General features: G+C 34.0%; 1 protein-coding gene across 4 annotated transcripts in view; it reads left to right on the top strand.

The window, feature by feature from the left end:
• Scaper (S-phase cyclin A-associated protein in the ER) overlaps positions 1–22359 on the top strand; it is a 341699-nt gene that overhangs the window by 88494 nt on the left and 230846 nt on the right. For 2 of the 4 annotated variants that reach the window (XM_005393476.1, XM_005393474.1), the window contains exons 9-16: positions 1755–2017; positions 4957–5169; positions 7412–7582; positions 8354–8429; positions 8664–8781; positions 9035–9146; positions 15450–15590; positions 20627–20782. In XM_005393476.1, coding sequence (XP_005393533.1) covers positions 1755–2017; positions 4957–5169; positions 7412–7582; positions 8354–8429; positions 8664–8781; positions 9035–9146; positions 15450–15590; positions 20627–20782 — 1250 coding nt within the window. Of the gene's footprint in view, positions 1–1754; positions 2018–4956; positions 5188–7411; positions 7583–8353; positions 8430–8663; positions 8782–9034; positions 9147–15449; positions 15591–20626; positions 20783–22359 lie in introns of all 4 variants that reach the window. The other 2 variants (XM_005393475.1, XM_013519009.1) reach the window with 1 other exon arrangement.

The following is a 22359-nucleotide window of genomic DNA, read 5'->3' as shown; positions in this document are numbered from 1 at the left end:
TATATAGTTATATAGTTACTGTCTCATAGGTCCTGATGACTGGTTTTGAACTGTATGACACTTCCAGTGAAAATGGGGCACTGACTTGCACCACCTTCTTGGCTTCTCTTGGTTGTATAAATTCAGGTCCCTGACTGACCCTGCTGCTGCTGTGCAAGGAGGATTTAGTCAGGTCATCTTATTGCTGCAGGCTGGAGTGGCTCTCCTTGTCGAGCTCCCTGCTGGGCTCTGCTGACCTCAGAATAAGGGAGAGAGAACTCAAGTACAAAGCAGACCTGGCTCCCTGTAACTCTTCTGCATCACTGATGGTGACTGTAGCTGAAGCTCAGCTTTCTATGGTACCTTGCTGTCTTGGTTGAAGGGCAGAGCAGAATACTGACAGGTTTTGCTTCACATGTTATGTTGGATATGAATGGAGGCTATGTTCATCATGGGCCCTGCTGGCACTGCTTGGGTAGGAAGTTGGTGAACCACTGATTTCTGCTAGGTAGAAGATAGAAATTACTGTCCCTAGCTCGGGCCCACTGAACCTGTGGGCAGGGCTTCTGTCATTCGACTGGGGTGAGATGAATATTGATAAAAATTGATTGTTTTATTAGGCTGCTTTGTTTCCTGTTTTTTGGCTTGAGAAAACAAGTTTTTCTTAATAAATACTTGTGGGTGTTTCCTGATTGGAAGCTTTCATGGTATTCTGCTTGTAATATGTAGTATGTAATAAGTAAACTCGGAGAATTTATCACTGCATTACTTTTCAAAGCCCAAGGTAGTTTGTTTTCTTCCTTTCTCTCAGAATCTGCCTGTCCTTGTTTGTGTTTTGTTCAGTTTGTAGTTGTAAGAACTTGGAAATAAGGTAAGGTTACTCTATCTTGCCCAGAACTGGAGTCTTTGTACTAGACTATAATTAACCAATAAAAATTTAAAATCTTGGTCATATACATTCACTATATCCATTTATACCTCCTGTTGTGACATTTTCAAATGTTTTAGAGGAAAATCTTTATTTATGTTAGCTATTTTGCAGTGTGACCTTGGACATAGGCTTTCAGTTTTCATGTATGAGTGATGAAATATTGGACTAGATCATGTAAGTTTCCTTCAATTAATATTCTGTAGTTTTACGACCATTGAAATAGTTTATTTAAATTAAGGTATATTACTATTGCTGAGACAGAGGAAAGAACTAGGGCTTTAGAACTAGGCTATGTTGGAATTCTGAAAGGTGAAGAGGCAGTGTTTACATAGCTTTCAGGAGCACAATCACCAGAGCCAGTGTGCCTGGATTTGCATTTTGGACTTACCCTTACTAGGCACATTATCTTGGGCACATTACTCAGCTTCTCTTTGTCTTAGTTTCTTTATTGATAAATTGGTGGTAAGAGTACTGACCTTGCTGAGTTGTGTGAAGGTTAAAGGAGTCATATAAAATGTTTGAAAGTGTTTGCTCATAGGATACATTATTTAAATGCTTATTATTACTTACTAAGTATCTGACCTTTGGTTAGTTTTAATTTGAATTATAGTTTTTGCCATTTATAAAGTAGGGATTATTATGTGTGCATATATATATATGTAAAATATATATTTGCATCTTGCTCAATATTTAATGTCATTTATATAGTATTTTGTATTTAATAGAAATTAGATTGAAAGTGCTTTTATTTCACAGGTTTCCAAATAATTTTTCTAAAGCACTCTTTTACTAAAAATGGTTTTCTAAAGGAGTGTTGATTCATTTTCTTCCCACAATTGCACAGAACGGAAGGATGCTGAAGGATGGGAGACTGTGCAGAGAGGAAGGCCAGTCCGCTCTCGATCAACAGCAGTGGTGCCGAAAGTGTCCTTAGTGACAGAAGCCTTAAGGCTCAAGGATGACACCAATAAGGAAAATTTATGTCTTTTACCTGAGGAAAGTATACAGAAAGGTGACTTTTTTGGAGACAGATCTTCTAATACTGTAGAACCTCGACCCAAAGACTCATCCCACTCTTCAGACCATTCTCTTGCTGAGAGAACCCAGGTAATATGTTATGAAAACTATTTCACTACCTTCTTCAAAGGGTGTGTGTTGGAACTTCTCAACTTTCTGCTTCACTTTTAACTTTATATTTTGTGTAATTTGATACCTACAGAATATCTGTAAGTGTAGCATAGTGAACTTCTCCCAGTATATTATTTGCCCAGATTCACAAATAAACATTTGCTTTTTTTTTAATCCTGCTAAGTATATTTATATGCTAAATATTTGAGACTAGTGTGCAAATCATTAATATTCACCTTTAATATTACAGCATGTATTTCCAAAGATCAAAGAGATTATTTTGCATATTATGAAGTTCAGGGAATTTGGCATTTATGCATTATCTAATTTATAGTCAACATTCAAAATTTTTTTGTTTCCAATTAATTTCTTTATTTTTCTTTAAATATTCTGGATTCAATAGCCAGTCCAGAGCCACACACGTTTGGTTTCGCTTCCTCAGTATTGTTTGTTGAGGACATGTCCTTAGCTCCGTTTTGTATTTCGTGACATTTGGAGTTTGAAAGAATACATTACATAATGTCTTCTTTTTCTTTTTATTCATTGCCCATAGCTCAGATTTGCAAGAGCCTTTCTTACAGGAATAAAGTCATTTCAGATAGTGTCACATCTATAGCTGTGTGATAGGAATTTGCCTAGTTTTCTTCTTACCTTTGATTGCTTGGTTATGGTGGCATCTTCCTGCTTATTAAAGTTGGCAATGAAATTTTTGACTTGTTCTACTGTAACTTCCTTCAAATGATAGTATTTAATATAAATTTTATTGTTATTATTCCCCAATATATTTCTTTTGTCTTCTAGTTGAAGTTTGTTTTACTGATTTTATGAGCTCTAAATATTTGTTTATGTAAAGGTTCATAGGCAGTTGGTATAATTTTATGTTGAATGACTAAAAACAGGAGATATTCTTTACATCATAGGGAATATTCTAAATAAAGCAGTTGTAATATTTTCAGTTAATAATATTTACTGTTTAAAATTTTATTTTATGTGTACTAATAAATTTAAATAAAATTTTTCTTTTTTTACCCATAGGATATTTTTTACCCTTTGGAAACACTCATCAGCTTCCTTGTATTCTTTTCTAATGATAAGGGATCTTAATTCCACATTATTCTTTATGTGCTATTGCTCTTTAATATGTGTATATTTTATGCTCATGTGAGATTGTAAGCTCTTTGAGGGCAGTATCTCAGGTAGCTTTTTAATTTCTGACAATACGAAAGAGTCTAGATGCATAGGAAGTATGAGTTCATTATGTGGATTGCATTCAAGAAAATCTTTAAAGGAGATGCTTAATGAAGAAATCTCTTTAATTTTAGTTTACAAACACCTAGCATTCCTGCTAACATGTTTTATCTAAAAATATAACTTTATATAAACATGCTGGTTTTGTATAGTGCATAAACTTGTATGATATTGGGAGTTCAGCAATAATCCATACATAGAACTTCTGAATAATTAAACTATTGCTAAAATGTTTTAGTATATTATAAAAGTTCACTGCTTATGATTGCCAACTTGATGATCATATTTGATTTCTCCACTATCATTCTAAAAATGGCATTTAACATATCTTTTATCAACATAGCTTTATATTTTAGCTTTGATTTTGTTGCATAAATGGTGCTGCATTTTTAATAAACAGTTGAATATATTGTAAACATCAGTAATACTAATATAAATATTGCCAAGAAGATTATAAACTAGGATGACTGGCATATAAATAATATTGATAGCAATATAAACAGTGTGATACAATTCAAATAATGCTTATGCTAACATCAACACTTTGGAACACTTTAGGTTCTGACCAATAGTAGAATTTCTAAAGTAGTTTATAAGACTTGGCCAAGTTTAATATTTGTATAAATAATTAATCAAACTGGGAGTTTTATCATCTCTGCAATGTTTATCTAATGTTTATTTAAGAAGTGATGTGAGTTTTAAATGCATAATTTTAGATTTTAATCCTTTGTCTTGATATATAATTAAAAAACAAAACATTCTTTATTAGAAAGTGAAAATAAAGTCTTGGTTATATTTACTAGATTAGAAATATTTTTTAAAAAATGAATATATATTTGATCTGTGCCAGTTTTTAAAAATACTATTTTCACAGTTGCAGAATTTGTGTGAATTATTCTTAGTGGTCAATGGAGAGAATATCTAAAGTATATTAGTTGCATGATGAGATGCCATATACTTTAAATCTACACTCTTAGCTCATGCCTGCCTCTTTTAGTTTTGAGAATTGGTATCATGAACCATATACATTATATCAAAGATATTACTTTGAGGTCAAGTTAGTATTATTTAAAGAGAGCAAGTTTTATACTTTTGAAAAAAATGCCTCAAAGTATATTTTGGTAAAAAAAACCAGTGCCGAATACCATCTGAATATTATAGTGCTGAATACCGTCATGGTTATTAGGCAGTCTTAACAAAAGTCTTGTAATACCATTAGTTGAATGAATATAACATAAAGTATTGTATTTTTTATTTATTTATTTATTTATTTTGGTGCTGGGAATTGAATTCAGGACCTTGCACTTGCCAGGCAGATGCTGTGCCGCTGAGCTGTATCCCTGGGCTGAAGTATTGTATTTGTGATTGGATTTCTTTATGGAGAAGAAATACTCTTCAAGAAACAACCTTCTAAGAGACAGTGTAATTGCAATTTGTATTGGATAAATTCTGAGAATAATTAGAACAAATGCCTAATATGTAGTAAGCCTGCCGATAAAATTTGTGTTTTTTTCTTTTGTGGCACCTGATACATAAAAGATGAGTGAGTTGTCTACTTACCAGTTAAATGCTGCTCACCACTGAAAGGTTAAGCAGAACCAACTCTTCTAGTGTTAAATAGTTGATTATTTTTTATTGTCTGTGATCATTCTGTGAATATGTTTTGTTAGTTCACAGTGAATACATTGGATGATGCCAAGAGTTCTGGCAGTAGTCAAGATTGTTCCGTGCAAACTCATGAAATACCTGCTGTTCACATTGATGAAGAGTGTGTCTCAGTCACTCAGCAAGCTGACACATCTCCCTTACAAACAAATGAAGGAAACCCTCCGGCAGAGAAAGAAAGGATAGAAAGTGAAATGGACCCTTCAGATATTTCAAATGTGAGTGCTGCTCACTTGGTAAGAACAACTTATCAGAATTCTGTGTAAATATACTAAAAAGAGATAAACCGTAATAATAATAATAATTTGTACTATTTGATGTGTATTTTACAATGAATTTTATGTTATTTTATGTTATTTAATGTAAGATTCTTAGAGTGGTCTTTTGATATAGCTAAGATTTTCTTGTAGCAGTAGAAACTGAGAGTAGGAGAATAAAAAAGACGTTCAAGATTATTGTTTTTATGTCATTTGATCAAGTGTACTTTATTGAGAAACTAAATTTAGCATCTATGAGCCGCTCTCTGAGTTCAGTCCTAAGCGCTGCAACAACAGCAACAATGAGAAAAAGAAGGAATCGAACTCTATAATGATTAAAGTTTATTTTAGTGCCTGGCTTTCTGGTGGATTTTGCTTGCTAGATTTAGTGTTCAAAATCCTCTTAACAGAGTACTGTAGATAGCTGCTCTTACTTGAAGTTAGAGTTGTTCTTTGAGATGAAATTTTATTTACTGTTGCTATTCCAGAATCTCTAAAACTATATTAATTCTATATAGGTATATGCATTTGAGTGATTATTTACTTCTACTTTTCCCAGCTTATGTTTGTATTAAGATACTTGACATAGGGATAAGCCAAAATAGGTTGGAGAAGTTTCAGAATATTATATAAATGAATTTGTATTAGCTTTGCTTGCCTCTTTTCACTCACCATAATTATTTTGAGGCTCATCCATGTAGTTGTGTTTTAATAGTTCTTTTTTTTTTTTTTTTTTTGTCTTTTTGACACAGGGTCTTGCCATGCAGTTCAGGCTGGTCTTGAGCTCACTTTGTAGCCCACGCTAGTCTTGAACGCACAGTGATCCTCCTGCCTCAGCCTCCCGAGTGCTGGGATTACAGGAATGTGCTACCATGCCTGGCCTAATAGTTCATTCTTTTCATCATCTTTAATAGTATTCTGTTTTAGTAGTATTTCTTTTTTATAAAACAACTTTATTGAGCTATAATTTACATAACATATAATTCATCCATTTAAAGCCATCATTGTTTTTCAGTAAATTCAGAGTTGTATGTCGGTCACTAGAATCAGGTTTAGAATACTTCCATCATTTCAGAGAGAAATGTGTCCATTAGGAGTCATTTGCTTCTGCTGATGCCTCTACCCTCCCAGTGCTAGGCAGCCACTCTCTGCTTTCTGTCTGTATAGTTTTGCCTCTTTTGGACATTTCATAAGAATGTAATCCAATATTTAGTTCTTTGTGACTGGCTTCTGTCATTTTGCATAATGTTTTAAAGGTTCACCCATGGTTTAGCTTGCCTCAGTACTTAATTCCTCAGTACTATATTTCATAGAATATACTATGACCAAGTGTATTCTAGTGTATGGGTATCTACTACATTCTCTTTATCTGTTCATTAGTTGTACATTTAGGTTGTTTCTATTGTCTGATTATTAGCTGTTATGAATAATGCTGCTTTAAATATTTGGGGGTTTTTTGTTTCATTTTTTGAAACAAACTTGCTATGTAGTTCAGGCAGGCCTTGAACTCGCTGTAAAGTTCAGGCAGTCTTCCTGCCCCAACCTCCTGAGTGCTGGGATTACAGATGTGTGCTACCCCACACCTGGCCCTGCTTTAACTGCTGATTTTCAGGCATATTATTATTTACACCTGCATATTTTTAAGTTGGATATATAGGTAATATATATACGTGTGTGTGTGTGTGATCAGAATGCATTTTCACCATTACAGCATACATTTTATGTTCCCATTATAGTATACTATTTTTGTTTTATATTTAGTGATCATGTTTGATTTGTAACTTTTGAATCTTGACCTTCAAATGAAATTCATACCTTATCATTAATAATTTATTTATGTAACTTTACAGTTTTTCACAAACAGCAGTCTGGTAAAGAAGGTAAGTTCATAGATTATTGTTGCATTATATGAAATAACAAGTAGGCTTTTGGTTTTAAGACTCTTCTAAGTCACACAGCTGGTAAGTGGTTTCATCTATATTGGACTGAGGTTTTATGATTTTAGGTCAATAAACAGCTCCCCACGAGGAATGTAATCATTATGAATATGTACTGCAAACATGTAGTGCTAATAAAGAATAAAAATTGGAAAAACATTTGGTATTTTATGTATAATGTTGTGTTCATGATTGTATAAAGAAATGCTTACTTCATTATTCAGTCCAGTGGTGATTCTTCTTTTTGTTTGTTTTTATCTTTATAGTCCATGGCAGAAGTCCTTGCTAAAAAAGAAGAACTAGCAGATCGTCTCGAAAAGGCCAATGAAGAGGCCATTGCTAGTGCTATTGCTGAAGAAGAACAGTTAACTAGAGAAATAGAAGCCGAAGAAAACAATGACATTAACATTGAAACTGATAACGACAGTGATTTCTCTGTGAGCTTTTGGAATTTTTAACATAACTCTTCAATTATGTACAGAAATAAAATGCTTAGGACATGAAAGAGTTCATCTAGTCTCATTTAAAATTATTTGTTTAAAAATCATTTTGGTAATACAGATTGTCATTATTCTCATGGTGAGTTTGATATACAATAAGCAATAGCAAGTTTAAAAAATAAATTACCATTACTAAGTAATTTTATACATGATGCAGTTAGTGAGTGAGAAGTTATTCTCATTTTACAAATCAAGAAGTTGATTCTCAAAGCAAGAACTCAATGTTACTCAGATTGTCATTTTAGAGAGTTAGTAAGCATCTAAAGTATATTACTTTTTATGTTATAACTAAGAGAAAATGATACACTGCTTTGCTGTCACTCTCATCATATACATGAAGGGGATTTAAAGGGTAAAAGTAACTACAAGTCCTGTGTTTTAAATGTTCTTTTATTAAACTTTATAGCCAGTAAATAATCTTGAGCTCTGCTAGTATATGCTTTATATATTAGTTAGTGTTTATATATGTTAGTGTTTACATAGTGTAAATTTACTTCATTTATATCTGTTATTGACTAGTAGCCACTTCAAATCTATGAGCTGTGGTATTTTAACTTGGTAATTATTGAGATTACATAGGTATGTAGCTTTTTTCTGGTTTTAAATTGATTGCTAAATGAAATATATTAAAATATGTAGGCCAATTTCATGTATAATTTTTTAAGGTTATAGTAATTGTGTCCAAAAATTTGTTTTGTTATATTTTAGGCCAGTATGGGCAGTGGGAGTGTATCTTTCTGTGGCATGTCTATGGACTGGAACGATGTTCTTGCAGATTATGAAGGTATTATTCGTGTGTGTGTGTGTGTGTGTGTGTGTGTGTGTGTGTGTGTGTTTAGGTACAATGAGATACACTAGATTGTCTTTTAAGCAGTTTATATGTAAGATAATTTAAGATAGGAATGTTGTAGACCTTTAATGTCTGTTCTCAAATGTTGGTTTTATAGAACTGTGTGGTTAAACAATAACAATATTTTGTTTGTTTATTTGTTTGGTTTGGTTTGATTTTTCTGAACAGCTCGTGAATCTTGGCGCCAAAATACATCCTGGGGGGACATTGTAGAAGAGGAACCTGCTAGACCTCCAGGGCATGCAATTCACATGCATGAAAAACTTTCCTCACCATCTCGTAAAAGGTCTGGTGTTTGAGAATTAATTTGAAATGTTTTACAGGAGGGAAACCAGCCGTCTTTGACTGTTACATAGACTTACAACATAATCTTTTTTGGCACATGACTTCAGGACAGTTTGAGACCCACTGAAAAGTGACAGTGATTTCCTAAAATGCTAGGGCAAACTGAGTTTTGTATACTTTCAGACCTTTGAAGTCACTATTTTTAGCCTTAGCATGTAAACATTTATCTCTTATTCATTTATTTTTATTAATAGAACAATTGCAGAATCTAAGAAGAAACATGAAGAAAAACAAATGAAAGCACAACAGTTAAGGGAAAAGCTACGTGAGGAGAAGACTTTAAAACTGCAGAAACTTCTGGAAAGGGTGAGTTTTTATTTTTTAGGAAGTTATGGCAGTCTTTAAAAGGTGGGCTTATTTTCAAATAGACTTTTTTCTTCTTGTCTTAGAGAAGCCAAAAGAAGCATAAAATAATTGCATTTTCTAGGAAATAAAGATATTTCTATCTATTAAATTCAAGATTAACGGCTTTAAAAATTGTCTTTGCTAAGATGTCTAGTAAATTGATATTTCACCAGGTTGGCTTGGAGTTTTGAAGCAGTACCTTGTCTTTTGTCACTTTTATTGGAAAGTTTCCTTGGGTGGGCTTGCTCAAAGTGTAGAATGACCTCTTAGGACAGTTTTGAGGTAGAGATTATTACAGTTCTTACGTGTGTCTGGCCTATGGCCAGTCTTGGCCCCTGCCACTGGCTTGGTTTTTATTGTTAGTATGCCTATGGTTTTGTGAGTAACCTCCTTGGCTACAAGGGTATAAGTTACCACCCAGGCTCTAGTATTGTAACTGTGTGCATATTCACTGCTGGCCCTATGGACATTTCCAGTCTTGGAAAGGGCGATGAATCTGAGAGTTGTGAGTTGATTTGAATGATAAAGTAAGAAAAACAAAAACAAACAAACAAAAAAAGCTTAGTTAAATAGAAATCAGAGAAGAGTCAAAATCGGAAATGAAAGTACAAAAAAAAAATACTGCTGCTAAGAAATGAAAGTACAGTCTTTACAATGGATGAGACAGGTAAAACAAATCATAGGGCACTGTTATGAGCAACTGCATGTCACCTCCAGAACTGTGAGAATAAGTTTGTTTTCTTTATGTATTACCCTGACTCTGGTGATCTACGCAGACTGAGACCTCATGTATGAAAAATGTGCAGCATCATAATCAATTGGAAAAATTTAATCTAATACTTGGTAAGAGGCAGAATGCCCACTCCCACCACTTTTCCTAACATAGTACTAAAAGTATGAGCAAAAGCAGCAATGAAAGTAAAATAAAAAGTGCATTTAAAACAGAAGTGAAATTATTGTACTTGCAAGTGATATAATCTTATTCATAGATAACTTAATAGCTGCATAAAAACCAATAAATAATATACAAATTCAGTAGAGTTTCAAAATATGCAATCAATATATAAAAATTAGTGGGATTTCTGTATCTTACGTGAACTATCTGAAAGAGAAATCAGTGACATAGTCCTGTTTATATTAGCAATAAAAAATAAAATCCTTGGGACTCAACAAAATAACGTTAAAGGCTTATTCACTGAAAATAGTTAAATACTGATGAAAGAAAATAGGAAAGACATAAGTAGCTATGAAGACATCTCTTGGTCATGGACTGGAAGAATTAGTATTATTCCAATAACCATACTACCTTAAGTAAACTACAGATCAGTACAATCCCTATTAAAATCCCAGTGGTTCTTTTACTTTTTAACAAATGTAGGAATAAATAGAAAAATAGAAAAAGTAAGTCCTGAAATTCAAATGGAACTGCGAAAAACCCTAGAGGTAACCAGCATAAAAACATACAAGTTCTAAAAGTACATAATAAACAACGCAGAAATAAATGGCGGTTATCACCAGCTGATCATTGACAAGGATGCCAAGAACACATGATGGGGGAAAACTTAATATTTCCAACAAACTGTGTTAGGAAAACCAGATATCCACATGCAAAAAAAGAAATTATCCCATTTGACCCAGCTATTACCCTGCTGGTTATCATCCCACAAAAATTAAAAACATTGTACCACAGCGGTATATGTGCACCCATATTTATAGCAGCGGAATTTGTCATAGCTAAATCTTGGAAACAACCTGAATGCCAATCAACCGAGGAATGGATAATGAATGTGGTCTTTTTATACAGTGGAGTACTACTCAGCCATAAAGATGGATATATTGGAGACTTTTATAGGTAAATGGATGCAACTTGAAACCATAATCATAAGTGAAATAAACCAGATGCACATGTGTAAACATTGTATTGTCTCCCTACTGTGAGAAGCTGAAAGAGTAAATAAGATCCAGAATATACAATAGATATTGTAAAATGGGAAGAAACTTCAAAAAGAAAGAGAAATTGGGATGAGGGGAATGGAGAAAAGAAGGAATGGAAAAGCAAAAAAATATGTATATGTGTATATAAAAGATAGTTAAGATAGTTATACTACTAATTTCTCTTGGTTCATTGAAAAGAAAGGTTTGTGCTAATATTGTTTGGACAATTAAATGCCAATATCATGTACTCTGAGTAACAAATTTAAAGATAACAGTATGCAATGTATTAACCTTTGTTACCCTCCTATTGTTTTGAAAATTTGTTTTGTTTTTTTCTCTTTAAAATAAAAAAAAGGAAATTAGACTGTCATCTTACACCATACACCAAAATCAGTATAAATGGAGTAAAGCCTAAAACATAAGTCCTAAAACCATAAAACATTTTGAAGAAAACATGGGGCAAAGCCTTCTTTTTGCCATTTGTCTTGGCAGTTACGTTTTGAGTATGATACCAAAAGTACAGGCAACAAAAGCAAAAATGGAGAAATAGTATCACATCATTAAAGCTCTCTGTACAGCAAAGAAAAAAATCAACGAATGAAAAGACAACTTACACAATAGGAAAAAATATTTGGAAGCATATGTCAAGTTTGACCTTATTATGCAAATATTTACGGAACTCACATAACTCAGTTTCCACAGACAAATTATCTGATTCAAAATGGGCAATGAACTTAAACTGATACTTCTTAAAGGGAGAAATCCAAGTGTGGAAAGTTCTTCAACTGTTACAATGATCATGAAAAGATAGATAAATCAGCAGCGAGAGAACACCTCACACTGCTAGCATGTCTGTTACAGAAAGACAGAAGTGAAGTGTGGGTGAGGGTGTGCAGAAGGGAGCCCTTATCTGCCTCTGCTGGGAATCTAACCTAGCACAGCCAACCGTTATGGTTAGGAGGATGGAATTTTCTCAAAAATGAAAACAGGACTACTGTATAATTGAGCAGTCTTTCTGGTATGTAGTCAAAGGAAATGGTGTCAGGATCACAAAGAGATATTTGCGCATCCATGGTCATTGTAGCACTATTCATAGTAGCCAAAACATGGAAGCAGGATGTCTGTTGACAGATGAATGGAAAAGAGAAATGTATACATGTGGTATGTTTATATATCTACATCTGTTTAATACAGATATGTGCATACTGTTGTGTGTTAGAATAAAATTCTTCCATTTATGGGAACATGGTGCAAGAGAACATTAAACCCAGAGAAATAAAGCACTGTCTCAGTTACTTTTCTCTCTTTGCTGGGACAAAATACCTGAAACCCAAAGTAGGAGGAGGAAAGGTTTATTTGGCTGTCAATTTGTAGAGGTTTCAGTCCATAATCGGCTGGCACCAATGCGGGGAGGCTTGGCAGAAGGCATTCAGAGGGGAAGAGTTCATGGCAAGCAGACTGTAGCAAAGCAATAAAGGAGAGAGATAAGACTTGCTGTCCCTTATATTGTATGAAGGCTACCAGCCCTAGGGCAGGTGTAGCACTCACACCCTTAATCCCAGCGTTGGACCAAGAATCCATCACAAACTCTAGATTCAGCCATCTCTAAAAAACCTGCCCCTCATCACTGCATGAGACTTTGGCGGGGACAGCTAGACACAAATCATAACAAACACAGAAAAAGAATAACTGCATGCTCTTGCTTTATACAGGGAATCTGAATTAGTGAGATTTATGGAAGGAGAAAGTAGAGTGATGGTTGCTAAGGGCTGTTGGGAGGAGAAACACAGTGATGCTGGAGAAAGGTACCACATTTTCAGTTAGGCCTAATGAATAATTTCTGCAGATGTAATGGACAGCATCATTTGTAGTTAACCCAAACTTTTAAAAAAATCAGAATACCATAGGAAAAAGTGGGTTTAGTTTACAAAGATTTTCTCATTAGAACATATGTTAATTTTTCTTAAAAGAGGAAAAAAGCCATAAACTTAATAGTACCAGTGAAGGTATCAGGTTTGGCTAAGTAAAGCACTAATTAAATTTACAGAAGAGAATATGTGAATACTTAGGATATGTAACTGCTGATCAGTGTGGTATATTGGAAGAACTTGGGCTTTGGAAATGGCCTATCCAATTCCCTTCCTGATTTTTACCATATAATATACTACAATGCCCTGGGAAAGTTATGTTACATCATCACATTTGTTTCTTTAACAATAAAATGACAATTTATTAGCATGTTTTGATGCTTAAATGAGGTCTTCACGTAAGACAGAAACATACTTCTAGGATGAATATTGCTCAATATGCGATCTTATTGTTGCTTTTACATGGTAAGTGTCGATGAATGCTGTGTTAGTCATTTACGCTGTGTCACAGTTGAGCTCAACATTTCTGTCTTAAAACAGAAAACACTTTTAGCTCCCAATTTCACTGAAACTGGGACTGAATTGTTTGGTGATTCTGGCTCTGGGTCCCTGATGATGAAGTTGTGTTCAAGCTTTCAGTCATGGTAATGGTCTTCTAGGGTGTGAGGGTCCACTTCCCAGCTCGCCCATGCAGTCGCTTAGAGACCTCACTTCCTCTTTTGCTACTGACTAGAAACTTTGGTTCTTGCCCGGTGGCCTTTCTTTGTGCCAGGTGCTTTCATAACATGGGTGGTGTTTTCCCCATAGAAAGTAATCAGAGAGGAGAGGGGAAAGAAATAGGGTACAGGAGAACTGATAAAAAAGAAGCTATACTGTCTTTGTAATATCACTTTTGCTGTATTCTTTTGGTTTCTATCCTGGTATAATGGGAAAGGAGATGACACAAAGATCTCAACACCAAGTGGTTTAGATAACTGAGAGCCATCTTGTATCCTGAATACTGCAAGTACCTAACAATGTGACAAAAGATGATGACCATTGTATTATAGTTGTAGGTAAATTATTTTGTTACCTCTGGTACTTGAGTGGAATACTAATACGCATAGGTTTAGCATACAATTTACACTGTTGAGAGATAATTTGACTGAATTATATGAATATTTAAAAAATGAGCTAAGTAACATTAGGTTCATTTTAGTAGAGTGATTGAATTTATTGTTTAGTGGAAGACAATTTTGTGATTTTTCTTTTAACCTGAATCTTAAGAATTAGTCATTTAAAATGATTAAACCATTTATGAAAAGCAGTCTTCATATTGTGGGAGTCTACAAAGAGTTAATATATTACTTCATTTTTAAGCTTAAGTGAAGTGCTCTAACACGATCACATTTCCTATTTTTTAATATAAATATAATTATATAATGTATTTTCTCATTTTATAATGAACTCCAGATATTCAGACAAACATATCTCATATTACGGAAAGTGTCCCTGATTGTAGAGGTTCTCTGATTAGATTTTCCCATTTCTGTAACTACCCCTTAATTCATTTCAGTGGTAATTCTGCCTTCCGTTGTATTATGGGTTATTGATTTCAACACCATTCTTTATATGTACTTGCATTTGACCAGTACAGTATATACTCATACTCAATCAACTTCTACTTTTCTATAATTCATCCTTACTAGTGCCGAATCTTTTTTCCTGGAACATAGAAAAAGTCTTTTACTTCTGTGTTTGATACAGTTTTAATGAATGAAAGGCAATTTTGTTTCTGTTTTTGTTTCGTTTATTGATTTATTTATTTTTGCAGAGCTGAGGTTCAAACCCAGGGCCTCCTGCATATAAGGCAAGTTTTCTATATCTAGCCACACCCCTAGCAGTAGGGTCGTCTGCATCTATCTTTAGTATAGAGGAAAATCCTGTCTGTTCCTTCACAGAATGATTTTTTATGCAAATTACATGATTTTTCAGACTTCTTTCAGTTTCCTAATCTCTAGGGTAAAATTACTTATTTTTCTTGATTATGGGTTATATTAGGGATACTTAGTTTTATGAGGATGATATACACACTATTTTCATTATAATTCATCATATAGTCTGTCCTCATGGTGAAGTACAATGAAAATAAGAGCAAGTATTTCAGTAGAGTCATATCCGTGTCTATTCACTTTTCAAAATAATCCCACGAATTTGGCACTATTTTTATTTTCTTTTTGTAGATAAGAAAATTGAGACATAGGGTAAAATTGTGGCCCAGGTTACACAGCTGCTAAAAGTAAGTGGCCAGAGTAGATTATGGTTCCCAGTAGTCTGGCTTCATAGTCTGTGTCTTCAGTCATTAGTCACACTTCCGCAGATTTTCCCATTTTTCAATTTATATTTCATAAGCCATTTACCTGTTTGCCCTTCTGTTAAATTATTGTGTATTCTGAAGGATTTGATAATTTGCCCTACCTAGGAGAAGGATGTACGGAAGTGGAAGGAAGAATTATTAGATCAACGGCGTAGGATGATGGAAGAGAAATTACTTCATGCTGAATTTAAACGAGAAGTGCAGTTACAAGCAATTGTGAAAAAAGCACAAGAGGAAGAAGCTAAGGTATATTATAGATGTTTCAAGCCCTTAATCATTTACCAAAATTCTTGTTTCAGGTATTATATAATAGTAATAGAAGTTAATGTTTATCAAGTGTTTATTCTGATCCAGAATAACAACATTTTAGTGGTTCATTTAATATTTACTAGGTGAAATATCATATTTTATCCTTATAATAATTCTACAACCTATAAATATTTTTTACAACTCTATTGAGATATAATTGACAGAAAATAAGGAGAACATACATTAAATGTTCAGTTTGGTGGATTTTGACAGGTACATATCCCTGAAACTATTGGTTTCATGAATGTAATCCCTTCTGTGGTTTATTCCTTTCTTCAGCTCTGTTACTGTACAATTGCTCTTCTGCTTTCTCTTGCTAAAATGGTTGCATTTTCTTAAGATTTATATAAGTCAAATCCTATAATATGTACTCTTTCCTCTGGCATCTTTCACTTAGTATAATTATTTGAATTTTATCCATGCTGTGGTGTGTATCAATATCTTTCCTTTTCATTGTCAAGAGGTCTACAATTGTATGGAAATACTATAATTTGTTAATCTACTTACCTGTTTATGGACATTGCTTCTCTTCCTAGTTTTTGTCTATTATAAATATAGCCTCTGTGAACATCTACTTACAACTTTTTTTGCAGACATGTGCCTTAATTTTCCTTTTGTAAATATCTAGTAGTAGATTGAAAGAGTTATGGTAGGTTCATATTTAACTTAAAACTGTTTTTTAGCTGATTAAACTATTTTATATTTGTACCAGCAGTGAATGAGTGTTCTAGGTGTTTTAATTTTAGCCATCCCATTTTGGTGTGAATATAATGTCTCAAGTTTTTTCCTATTTTTTGTGCACATAAAACATTGTTAAGAATTGTGGATATGCAATTTCATGGCATTAAATACTGTCATAATATTATATGACCAGCTACACTACATATTCAGATATCTTTTTTATCTTGTAAAACTGAAACTCTGTATTTATTAAACAGTAGTTCCTCATTCCTCTCCTCTGCCCTCCAGCCCCTGTAACCACTTTTTTCCTTTCTAGTTCTGTAATTTTGGCTCCTCTGTGTAGCTCATATAAGTGGAATCACACTATAATGTCTTTCAGGTCCTCAGTGTTATGGTACCTGTCAGAATTTCTTCCCTTTTAAGCTGAATAAAATTCTGTTGTATGTAATACCACTTTTTGCTTACCTACTCACCCACTTGAGTTGAATGCTTGAGTTGTGACCACATCGTAGCTGTTGTGTGCCATGATGCAGTAAACAGGATTGTCAGTTGATCTATCTCTTTGAGTCACTGCTTTGACTTCTTTGCAGTATATGTCCAGAAGTGGAATTGTTGGATCAGATGGCAGTGCATTTTTAATTTGAGGAATAATGCTATTTTCTTCAGCATTTATATCATTTTACATTTTCACCAGTAGTACACAGGGTTCCTGTTTTTGTACATACTGTCCAATCTCATTATTTCCCGTGTTTTTTTATAGTAGTCATCCTAATGCACATGAGGTGGCATTTCATTGTAGGTTTGAGTTGCATTTTTCTAATGATTAGTGATGTTGAATGTCTTTGCATTATTGGCCATTTGTGTGTCATCTTTTGAGAAATGTCTGTTCAAGTCCTTAGTTCATTTTTATTTATTTTTATTTTTATTTTTTTGTCTTTTTTGAGACAAGGTCTCGCTATGCAGTTCAGGCTGGACTTAAGCTCACTTTGTAGCCCAGGCAGGCCTCAAACTCACAACAGTCCTCCTGCCTCAGCCTCCCGAGTGCTGGGGTTACAGGCGTGAGCCACCACGTCCGGCTCTTAGTTCATTTTTTGATGGAGGTATTTTGGTTTTTTGGTTGTTGAGCTTTATGCATTCTCTATATAGTCTAGGTATCAATATCTTATCAGATATATATGACTTAAAGTATTTTCTCCCATTCTGTGGGTAGCTTTTTTACTATGTTGTCATTTGATGTACATAATGTTTTAATTTTTATGCAGTCCAGTTTACTGTTTTTTTTAATAAATTGCCTGTTTTTGTCTATTTTTTGCATATTTTTCTGTCTTTGATGTCATTTCCAAGATACCAGTACCAAATCCAGTGTCATAGCTGGGTATGGTGGTACATGCCTTTAATTCCAGCACTCTAGAAGCTGAGGCAGGAGGATTGCCAGGAATTCAAGGCTAGCCTGGGCTGCATAGTGAGTTGATCCTACCTAGCAAGAGCTTGTCTCAAAAAACAGAACAAAACAAAAACAAACAAACAGAAAACCAAATCCAGTGTCATGAAGGTCTTTTCTTATATTTTCTTCTAAGAGTTGTATAGATCTTACATTTAGGTCTTTGATCAATCTTGAGTTAATTTTTGCATGTGGTATTACATAAGTTTTTCTGTTACCTTAGTGATACTGGAGATTGAACCCCACAGCCTTCACACTGAGTTACATCTCCAGCCCTTTTGAAGTTTTTTTGGAGAAGGTCTAGCTAAGTTGCTGGGCTGTCTTTCTACTCTGTCCCCAACAACATTCTATAGTTTTATTATTTTTACATTGTTAAAATTTATTGGGTCTTTCTGTTTGTCTGCAGATACAGGTTCCTCAGTTTAATTTCCTTGACAATGTAAATGGATTCAATGCTTACCAATCTTACACCCCTAAGTTGTTTTCACTTCTGTCTTAGTTTGTTGGAGTTTAAAAGTGATCTTTCCAGAGTGCTCACATGTGCTATATTCCTTAAGTTCTTGGGTATTTCAGGACCCCAACATTTCTGTCTGAATTCTGTCATGGCTAGAGACCATATTAATGATTCGCAGTATCCTTCCTTGAGAACTCAGCACTGTTTTGTGTTTAGCATTAACCGTTTCTGTGGGAAGGCTGCCTGAGGGCACACTGAGTTTTTGCTTTCTTGTAGATAACTTGCACTTACTGTTTGGAAGTTAAAATTTTATTATTCTTTCTTAATGTTCTATAATGTAGTAAGGACATTCTTGGTATTGATCTTCTGGATCTGTTTTTCATGGGATAATGTAGGTTCTTTTAATTTTCAATTTGTTTCTACCCATCAGGGTATGTTCCTTATATTTTATGTTGGAATATTTTCTGTCACTTTTCTTATGTGCATAAATATTATTTACCTTTGTCTTTCTATTAGGTGATCTTGACTTTTTCTCCATAGTCAAAGCTTATTTACTTATCTACTTAACCTCAATTAAAAAACATTAACTGTGATCAGTATAAGCTTTTTCCTCTGTTAGTAATTTGAGTTCTTAGTTTCTCTATTCTGTTCCATGCTTTTCCTAATTTAATGACATCTGTGATCGCATTATTTTTCTGCTTAGTTTATTTCCTTAGCTCTCTAATCACCATTTATTTTATCATTATGTTGTTTTATCATACTCTCTTTGTCCTTTTAAATTCACATTCTTACTAACTTCTGAAGTATTACGAAGCTTGCATAGGGAATTTTCTTTTTTTTTAGTTGTATTTTTTTTCTTGATCCAGTTCCCCCCCCTTTTGCCATATTCTCTTTCACCCAAATATTATTTATTTACTTAGTCTATTAGGTCTCATTTCTTTTTCTTTCATCTTGATTTATGCTTAATATGTGAGTCCTGATACAGTATGAATAAATTTTTCTTGAAAGTGCTTGATTATTGTGTTCTTTCAATACCATTTGAAAAATGCTTGTATGATTGATGTACTTACAAAATTGTGCTTGTGTAAAGAGCAAAATAGAAAAGCAATAAACAGGAAGTAAGGAGAAGTTCAAATACTTCCCAAATTGCAGACTCCATTGTTTTAAAAGTATTTCAGTATATATGCTGATTTGTTTCATTTGTACTAAAAGTTTATTTTAGTTTGTTGAAAAGAAAATTTATTACCAGTTTGTTTCTTTTTGTAAGAATCTTTTTGGTTTATGTCTTGTGCTGAGTAACTGTTTTGAAGATAACAATACAGAGTGTGATAACTATTGCTGTTCTCTTATTATTTGGTTATGAAACTATGTTTTTTTTTTTCATAAAATAAGAAATTGTGCTTGTGGCACAGAGATTGGGGAAGATGATGAGAACTATACTGAAATCCTTTTCTGTGCATTTATTTATTTATCTTGAGCTAGGTTTAAGTGGACAGCGTGGATTTCTGCTGTTCGCTTCCATCAGAGTTAGCTCCAGTGTTCACTTCCCTCTTTCAGTGTGTTGTTTTCACTGTGACATGCTCTCCCATTAGCTTCCAAGAGTAAGAGATGTAATCCCAGCTGGGGCTTTGAGCCTTATTATTATCTATACTTTACTCCTCCAAGTTGTATTGTGTGGCACAGTGTTGGCAAACCTATGGCATGCATATTGTTTTTCTTTTCAGACAAAAGATGATAATGAAATGAGTTATTTTTTCTTAAGTAAAACCTCGGTATTCAGGTTTAATTGCAGTGTTGGCATTTTCCAGTAAATAAGTGGGCTTTGCCTTACAGTTTGGGCCCTCCTCTGTAAAACGTTCAGCATCACTAGTCTAATAGAAGTTGGCTGTTGCAGATCAATACATGAGCGTGTGGGGATGCAGCATACAGTTTAGTGTCTTCTATTTAACTGTCATTCATTTAATAAGTGTCAAGGAAAAATAATTTGTTGTTTACTATAACTTTCATCCTCTAACTTATTCAATTAACATGAACATGCCTAATTAACTGTAGTGTTGTTTGTGTAATTTGAAATTACAGTTGTTTGAAGTAGAACTCTGTAAGATGAAGTTGTAAGAATTTTAAATTCTTTGTAAGAATCTTAAATTGTTTTGTGACTTAAAACTATTCTCTGTGGCAGTTTATAAACCAGTTTTTACAAAGAAAGCCTGTGAGTTTGTTAAATACGTTGGATTATGATTCATGTTGAGGTACATATTGGAAGAAAATCCCATGTTATTCTTCCGTGCCTTATCATTGGTTTATATTTTATATTAAAACCATTGTTAAAGTTCTTATTCTTGTGATGTGTCCTAGATGAACTTGATTTTAACTCTACTTTCTTTGTATTTATTGAAGGTAAATGAAATTGCCTTCATAAATACCCTCGAAGCCCAGAATAAACGGCATGATGTTTTATCAAAATTGAAGGAATACGAGCAGAGACTTAATGAGTTACAGGAAGAGCGGCAGAGGAGACAGGTAGAAAAGCAAGCACGTGATGAAGCTGTGCAGGTAGGATTTGATTCCACATGCATCTGCTGAGCACCATCTCTTATGTCCTAGGCTTTGGGTGAGGTGCTAAGGATCTAGGAGTATAACCTCATCTCTGTTCCTGATGTGCATGGGTTAACATAGGACTGCTTGAAAACAGTCTCACAGCTGGAAAACAGTGTTTACTCCTTCAAATAAGGTTGTCAGCACCTCTGTCAGTAGATGGCAGTCATAGAAATAGAACCTCTAGATGAAGAGTTGAACTCTGACAGATTATTATCCATTCTTTTTTGTTTTAAAGATAATTAAAAAACCAAAAATGATACAGAATTTCTAAACAAGATGATAGAAAATTCACAATGGTTATTATATTGCATATTGTTATCTTCAAAGTAGTTGCTTAGATTACCAGATATAGGCATATAAGATTGATCAAACAATATAAACATTAACTGTTCCTTTCAATGAACTAGTAGAAATTAGTAGTATATTATCTGTTATTTTCTAATTGAGTTGGGCAAGAATGTGGTCCACTTCTAATTAAAAAGATGGCTTTTGGGCAAGTATATCTAGTTATAAGAACTGGGTCATCTTTTTGCTTATGTCCTTTACTGGCCAGTATCGTCAGATACTTTCACCTCTGCAGCAAACCCAGAGTTAGTTGCCGTTTTCAGGATGGAAAGAAAGTCTAAGGCATAAACTGTGTTTCTGATTATAAACTATTTTAGGTTTTCTTTAATAAAGTACCTTGCCCTTAGACTCTTTTAAGTTCTAACATTTTTGGTATAGAAAACAAATTTGCAATATTCAAATACAAATTCAGACTTACAGTATCTGTTGTAACTAATATTTATTTGTTTTTTGATTTAGTGATCATTTTGAGGTACTGCAAGTTATATGTTGTGAGTGGCTTGAGGTTATGAAAACTATATACTTTTTCTCAGTGGGAAGACATACAAAAACAAACTTGAGCACAGTAGGCTAAGTACTCTAGTAAAGGCATTTTTGTAGCCAGGAGAACACTACTCTTACAGGGAGTAGAGAAGACATGAAAAAGGGAGTTTTCAGGAGATAATACTTCAACCAGGTATTCAAAGGTGGGACAGTTGCATGCTGAGATGTAGCGTGGAGGGCATGCACTCTACACACAGGGAGAGAGGAGGGAGTGCTGCATGGAGAGATGGGGAGTAGAGCATGAAACTTTGTTAAGGTAGAAATTAGAGACATTGATATTTCCTGCTTCATGTCACTGGTGATTTTAGGAAATGAAAAATTTTAATGTGTTTTTTAAGTTTATTAATTACTTTTGCCCTTGATGGGCATTAACAACCATTTTCATATTCATCCCTGATCTCTGTTTGGTTTGAGTCCATGTCTTATTTCAGTGAATGCTAAGCTAACATGTGTTTAAAAATATAGAATGGTCCTATTAAAGAAACTACCTTGTATTAGTTAGGATTCACTAGAGGGAGGGCCACGGTGGATAGAAAATAGATGTATACTTAGGCAAGGGGATTTGTTAGCTAGGCCTAGAGGATCGCAGGTGGGAGAGTCTTTAGTTGCCATCTGCATGCTGGAGGGTGGGAGCAGCCAGTGCT

The sequence above is a fragment of the Chinchilla lanigera genome, unplaced genomic scaffold (genome assembly GCF_000276665.1).
Source record: "Chinchilla lanigera isolate Chin_1 unplaced genomic scaffold, ChiLan1.0 scaffold00049, whole genome shotgun sequence".
NCBI lineage: Eukaryota > Metazoa > Chordata > Mammalia > Rodentia > Chinchillidae > Chinchilla > Chinchilla lanigera.
This window is presented reverse-complemented; position numbering and strand designations above follow the sequence as displayed.